Below are 7,202 nucleotides of genomic sequence, written 5' to 3'. Positions count from 1 at the left end.
TTATTATTATTATTATTATTATTATTATTATTATCATCATCATTATTACTATTGTTATTATTATTAATTATTATTATTTATTGGAATAATACAAACTTCATGGGCGAAAGCTTACTACTTAATGACGCGATAGATTTAAATTCCTGTAATGTCAGCAGTGACAAAAACGGAAGTCAGCTGGTAGCGACTAATGCCTCAAACATTTGGCCGGTATCATTCTAATGTTTGTTTAGGAGATTTAATCGTTCTCTAATTCACTTCCTTTCCTTTCAGATTGTTTTCCGAATAACTTCATTTTCCTTTTTTTTACATATATTTTTTCAAGTTGTATCATTCAAATATTGATAGTACTGTAGCAGAGCCGATAAGACTGCAAGCGAAGTCTAATGCTCAGCAAGTCTATTTTCACACAACTGGATATGAAACCGGTCGCTATGCAAATAACATGCGATGTAGTTGGATCCTGATGGGTAGCAGTATAAGGAAAAGAATAATGCTAACTGTCCATGATTCCGACATTGACGATGCCCTGTTCTCGAAATGTGACGACTACTGCTCCATTCATGATGGCAAGTTCTTTCTAAGCAAAATCATAATGTTTCAAAGACAAAAGAACAACAAATAAGGAAAATGCCCATTGCAGGTGGTACATCCAAATCACCAGAAATAGTGCGTTGGTGCGGTGTTAAGCATCCGGATGTGATCATCAGTACTACCGATTCACTTTATGTGTACTTTCATAGCGACGAAGCATTTCAAAGGAAAGGCATCAATATGTCCTTCATCGAATTTGGTATTTTCCTTTTTTAACGTGACCAGTTCTGTTTCTCAGAGATTGAACTACGGCATCTTTGTGAGGCATTTCTTGCGTAAGGTTACATTTTTGTTTATAACTTTAAGCGACTAACGCTATAATTGTACCAGAAAAATTATCTAAGCTTTAGCAAAGATTGAGAAGCGTTGTGTGAGAATTGCAAACTGCTTACTATCGATAGGGTTTTCAGTGAATGTCCATTTCTGTCCTCCATACGAATAACTTTCCTGCAGATGTTCAAATTCCTTTGAGAATAGTCACGATGCTATAACTTTTATCTAAATTTGTGAACTTATAAAAGTAAAAGCAGATTATCAAGAATAGCCGTATACAGTTCGAACATTTATCACTATGTATAAACATGCAGTTGGTAAGACTAGTTCTTTCGGTATCATTCATGTAACTTGTTTCCAGATATGCCAGGATGTCCACCGAACTGGATTTCCAGTTCGATAGGTTACTGTTATATATTAACGGAAGCAACTCATGGTTTAACATGGCTAGAAGCGCAGGAAGAATGTAGTCTGGTACGTAGTAACCTGCTCACATTGACCTCTGCCATCGAATATTCTTCTGTTGCAGGTAACTTTAGATCGAATGCTTAGTTCCATTTTTTTTTTTTTTTTTCTTGAGGAAAATTTTGCTTACGTTTGTGAACTTCAATGGTTGAATTAACATATTTCAGCAATTTATACAAAAAGCAAAACAACCCCATGGATTGGTTATATGGACTATAGTGGTGAAGGCAGATTTACGCCTGTCGATCCAAACTCCCAACCTTGGCCAGAAGAGTTCGTAGATGGTCATTTATCCAACACTGAAAACAAAAAATTTTTAAGTGGTACACCCAGTGCTGTTCTGATATCAGCAGTTGTAAGGATCATCCTGTCATTCATATAGATGTTTAGATGTTTAGTGCCACATCATCAAGGGGTACAGCCAAAACAGATTTAATTGGAACAACCGTACAAATTACAACCAGCAGTAAATTACTGCACAGTCAAGCAAATAAACTTAGGCAAAGTATTCAGTACTAATCTATCATGCAGTACTAAACAGAAATTAATTTATCGAAGCTACTATGATAAGCCTTTGCTTTTATGTCACAAAATAGAAATATACAGAAAGTCAGTAATAAATATTATCCAATTTATCTAATAGTTTCAGTTTACCGAAACTCATCGGGAGTCGTTCGGGACAAGAGTGCGCTTATATAGACTGGCGCAACAGGAAGGGAGAAATCTTAGCTGTGGATGACTGCAGAAATCGCCATGAATATATATGCAAGCGTCGCCAAGGTAACGTTTGACGCTTAGCAATGTTCAACAGTCACCGATACAACAAGGAACTGATCCAAAGGAAATACTTTCAGATGGCACCACGATACCGTACCTTCCACAAAAAGAAATGATGCGTAATGGTCTTGCGAAGTCTCCCATCAGTTTCAATATCTGGTTGTTTATAATCCTACTCGTTCTGCTCACGCTTATCCTACTTTTCGTATGTTACCGGAAATGCAAAAAGCAACGCGCGTTATCGCGCATTGGCAGTTCCGATGCAAACCAGCGTCTGGTTACGGGAATCGATGTGCAGCGGGCTGCAACATCCGCTACAGTACTACATATCGGAAGCTCCGAAATCCAGAAAACTAATAGTGTTGCTATAAACAATAATGGCGCTAGGAACGATGCAAGAGTGCCTACAGTGACTGAAAATGCTTCCAGTGTAGTACAATATAGAGATTCATCGAGGTTAGCTGTCAGAAAATGAAAGAATATTTCCTTTTCCGCTGTGAACAATTAGATCATGTTTTCATGTTACCAAATTCAAAATGAATAATTCATATCGAAAATAAGCATATAGCAGGACAAGAATGGAAATAAGCAAAACCGAGAACAGGCTATTTGGTAGCAACTTGCATGAATAAAAGCCAAATCTAATTTAAAAAAAAAAAAGAAACCAAATCAGAGGTCATAACCGTAAAATAATTACAGACAAGCAAAAGAACAAAATACTCCGAGTCAAAACTCGCACTCGATACGGCAGCTGAACCTGGAACGAATTGAACCAACAGTTCTGACAATCGAACCACGTTTTAATGCACGTCAAGCAAGCGAGGAGCGCCTCTCGGTGCCTAGTCGAAGCAAACAAAACCTACCATTCGGCATACGGGAAAGTACAATGAGCAGCACAACGAGAGAGGAAACACTACTCAAAATACGACGTGGTGAACTGTTTGAACGTCCACGCGTATCTGTTCTGGATCATACATCTGCCATTAGCCTTGACGAATTCTGGAACAAAAATGAAATGTCAACGATTAACAGGAATTAGCTGTGAATCATCCACTTAGTGCCTCTTTCGTACATTTGTCAATTCTCTTGTTCCTTATTTAAAGCAGCCATTATTATCTCCTAGGTGCACAGTCACCAAAACGGGCAAACTATACTATCTTACCAATATCATTCCCTTCTTGAGCCTTCCATCATTCTTCAGTGCTTGTCTTGTAGTCTCAGAAATAACCTGTCATGGTTAGATTAAACCGTTTACAGCAATCAAGCAGAGAGAATTACGTGGTGTAAAACTACGAACTAGACAGAGTCAAAACTTGTTCCGATACAACACGAACTCAACAGTCATTACAGAAAAAAAAAAATTCTACACTCGTAACGTAACTAAGGGAACCAACAGTGGAATGAACAGTAACCAGTGGACAGTGTTATAGCGAAGGAAATTTTTCAAGCAACTGGATAAGGAATATCCACTTGAAAGGCGTAAAATGTGTTCATAAAATAGCGAATGAAATGAGAAACTAACGATTCAATCATACAACGAAAGGGAGAACATCACTTTTACATATGAGACGCCTATCAATGGGATAATGAGAGGAGGGCAACAGAATGTGCCGTATGAAACTGCGATCTTGTTTCAGTCCCAAGAAACAACGCCAGTTCTCCACGAATCCGAGATCGTTTGGTGAACGCCATCTCTGCTGTCTCCGTCGGTAATCACGATGTTGCTAAACAGTTAGGACTTCAAGACGAAAAAAAGGATTGTGGGTTTTAAAAGATTGCAATGCATGCTAAGTTTTTTTTTTTTTTAAGGTTTCACATAGAAATAAAGCAAACCGACCCTCTAAAAAGAAACTTTAATCGTTCTTAACAAATGGAGTGGGACGCAATGGCTGATAACTCTTTCTTATTTTGAAAAGTCCACCCGCGTTTGGTGTTCAACTCGTATGAGAAAAAGTATATTTCATACTTGAAAAGTACATAGAAACATACCCAATGTGATCTTCTGAGTTACAGGTTTTCAGTCTTTTCATCTCTTGCACCCATCACGTCCCACAATCTCCATAGTTTTTTCAGGTATGGATGAATTAAAATGAGTTTAGGTAACCCAATCTGAGTTAAATAACCATGTTGCCAGAATAACTGATAGTAGTAAGCGGATCTAACTCTAAGCGGTCTAAGTTACGGGAGTGCATAGAAAAATTTCTTATTTCTTATGCAAATTTCTTATTTCTTACGTCATGTAAGTTCTATGTAAACCGAGGTGATACTGTTAAAATTAGATTTCCTTTAAATAATCTTAGCGACTACAAACAGCTTCAAGACGACTTATGGTATATAAAGCGATATATATAGATTATATGAAAAAATCTAACTAATCATACAACGCTGCATAACTGACTGAAGTTGGGGAAAGTTTTTTAAAGACAAAAGTCTCAGAACGAAATTCCCATATCGGCAAGGATATTTTATGTTCAAATATTCTTCTGAAACTTTCACTGAAGTTGTCAATAATCCTATATACTGATTAAGTCAGAAATGGAATTTATTTTATGAAAAATAGCATTGAAGGTGTGAAAACCAGCCAAGTAGTCGACGAATGTTTCGCCAATTGAGATTAAATACATGTTCCATGCTGCGAACATTCCAAGAATGATGAATAAAAGCGCTGCGAGTCCATAAACGAAACAAATATAACTGGTTAGGAGATTTGGTACCAGTGAACAAAGCCACCCACGCCACGGTGCCAATGATAAATGCTGAGCACAATATGGTACCACTGACATGCGCTGCAAAGTCCAATATTTGCTTAAAACAGTTTCCAAGTCCAAGCAGTAAGTTTACTTCTTCCCGAAACGTCTCAACGTTAAATTCCATTGCTGTTCAAGATGCTGACAAAGGTGCGGCATGTTAATGAGGATGACATTTAATGACGTCGAAATTTTCTGGAATAAAGAAAAGAAAACTTGTTCGGCATAAACTGTACTTCAACATTAACATTATACATATGTGTGTCTTCTTAAGAAAACATACTAATCTCAGCACGAACCCATAATTTATATAAAAATGGCGTGCCATTGCGGCTGAACGTACGTAAATAGTGGACTTTTTTAGACATGGGAAAAAAGTTAGCAATAAAAAAGAATTGGCAAGTATGTGTGCAGCAATCATCAAAAACATGAGGCTACATCTTCACTTTACTATGTTCTATTTCTAATATTTTGAAATACTCCTCGATTAAGTAGAGGAAGAACATATAAATACGAAGAATAAATAGAAACAAACATTAACGGAATAGAAGTGTTCCCAAAATGCAGCATAGTTGGCAGTGAGTATGAAGCACTGGGAAAACCATACATAGATAACGAATTGTAAGAAATAGCGATGATTATTGAGGCCTACACACTGATTGATCCATACACAATGATGGTCCATATATAACACACAACGACCACAAAGCGAACAATGATGTGTCCCTTCCGGTTTGTGGTATCCACAAGAGATGCACAGTGGTTCCGCATCAGACTGTAAATGTTTTAAATGCTAATAAAAAGAAAAAGGGTAAAAAAAAAAACATATCTCGGTATGAGAAACAACAAAGAATATTTGAAAAGTTTGTTTTGGAAACGACTTACAAATTCTGGTCGTCCAGGATCCACTGAGCACGCTTTCTGATAATGAAAGAGGATGCAAACAATTAGATATGCTCCGAAAGCATAGTATAGAGGAATGCGAAATGATGGCCGTACTTGTTGCTCATATGGGAATAGGATCAGATATTCGCATCCAACAATTACTATCAATAAGAAATGAACAAGACAGTATAAACCCTTAAATATATTTTCAATCCTACTTGTGATGACTAAACATCAAACGGAAAAGTGAGTCTAAAAACTGATCTCGACCACCCACAAATATCAGTGCTAATTTCTACACTTTTCACTAGCTTCACTTTTATTTCTTTTTTGGTCTATGGACTACTTATGAGGATCTAAAAGCATGGACAAAGACAGGAAAACAAATTCAACAAATTTGCTTACTGTTCCTAAACCTGTCCGAATAAAAGCATTTAGAAATCGGATATAATGTAAACTGATTAAGGAAGGTAACGCCGATATCCCCGCAACAATGCGGCGTGACCACAAATTAAATTTCAACATATACCAATCTGTGAAATTACTTCTTTGCAAATATCTATCTCGAACCGTCCCAATCGATGATATCTGAATACGGAATAAACACGTATAGCATATACTTTTCAAATCACATTCTCAAAAGTATGATGGGACAAACTGTTCAAATGCAAATATAAATTTGCAAGAGATGGATGAAATCCCAAGTGTCGGTCCTTTTGAATTCTTGACTGAATCTTACGACTAATCTTACGACTTTTTGGTCATTCCTACATGCTCCCAGAACAATTACCAAAGTCGAACATCTTCGACATTAAAATATGCTGACATACCTTCGAAATTGAGAGGCTATGTTTAACGTTTGTCCTTCAAATCTTCCAAAGGTATATTCACAACGGTGTATTCACAAAGGAGTATTCACAAAAGTGTATTTCCAAAGATGTATTCACAATTTTCAACATGTATTGACAACGCGGTCCTTTCTACTTCATAAGCAACCATTCAGAAAGCTTCTCCTCCTGAAACACAGCCAAACCAAAGAACAATCCACCCGACAAATCCGACGCTCTCCTACCGTCCACCACCTCAAACTCCTTGCTCGTATCAGCGGCCCTGTAACAGGCCGTTTTCACGACACAGACGTAATGCAAATTGTCAGCTCATGGGGTTACCGATTTGGCGTAGGATATTCACCGATGAGGTTTTCTATCTGAGATTGAATCTGTCAGGCGAAGCTGTTGCAATCCAAAGAGTTTAATTGTCCAGTGAAGTAAATACAATGACTACCAACAATCTAATAATGAATAACAATTCGATGAAATGAATAACACGATATGGAGTACGGAGTGTGGGACGCGAAATGCGGAATGTAGATGCTGATCAGTGTAATATGAAAGCTTTCAGCAACATCATCGGCGAACTGACCGAAAGGATTATGGACCATAATGTGTGTTCAGTTTTTTT

General features: G+C 37.3%; 2 protein-coding genes across 2 annotated transcripts; one reads left to right on the top strand and one right to left on the bottom strand.

Moving 5' to 3' along the window:
* Positions 1 to 630: 630 nt before the first annotated feature.
* On the top strand, positions 631 to 3,148 carry LOAG_11159 (lectin C-type domain-containing protein; the record flags this gene model as incomplete). The annotated part of the gene is made up of 6 exons (XM_003146682.1): positions 631 to 793; positions 1,229 to 1,396; positions 1,500 to 1,605; positions 1,982 to 2,112; positions 2,187 to 2,565; positions 2,809 to 3,148. 6 exons carry the CDS (start codon positions 631 to 633, stop codon positions 3,146 to 3,148), a joined length of 1,287 nt encoding a protein of 428 aa, XP_003146730.1.
* LOAG_11158 (hypothetical protein) lies at positions 1,892 to 6,764 on the bottom strand. The gene is made up of 7 exons (XM_020448308.1): positions 6,572 to 6,764; positions 6,147 to 6,329; positions 5,742 to 5,936; positions 5,392 to 5,631; positions 4,692 to 4,895; positions 3,632 to 3,833; positions 1,892 to 3,108 (listed from the first exon to the last, which is right to left on the bottom strand). Exons 2-6 carry the CDS (start codon positions 6,264 to 6,266, stop codon positions 3,639 to 3,641), a joined length of 954 nt encoding a protein of 317 aa, XP_020301537.1. The 5' UTR covers positions 6,267 to 6,329; positions 6,572 to 6,764; the 3' UTR covers positions 1,892 to 3,108; positions 3,632 to 3,638.
* Positions 6,765 to 7,202: the final 438 nt, after the last annotated feature.

The sequence above is a fragment of the Loa loa genome, assembly GCF_000183805.2.
Source record: "Loa loa unplaced genomic scaffold supercont3.143, whole genome shotgun sequence".
NCBI classification, from domain to species: Eukaryota; Metazoa; Nematoda; class Chromadorea; order Rhabditida; family Onchocercidae; genus Loa; species Loa loa.
The sequence above is the reverse complement of the archived record's forward strand: the minus strand, read 5'-3'. Positions and strand labels throughout refer to the sequence as shown.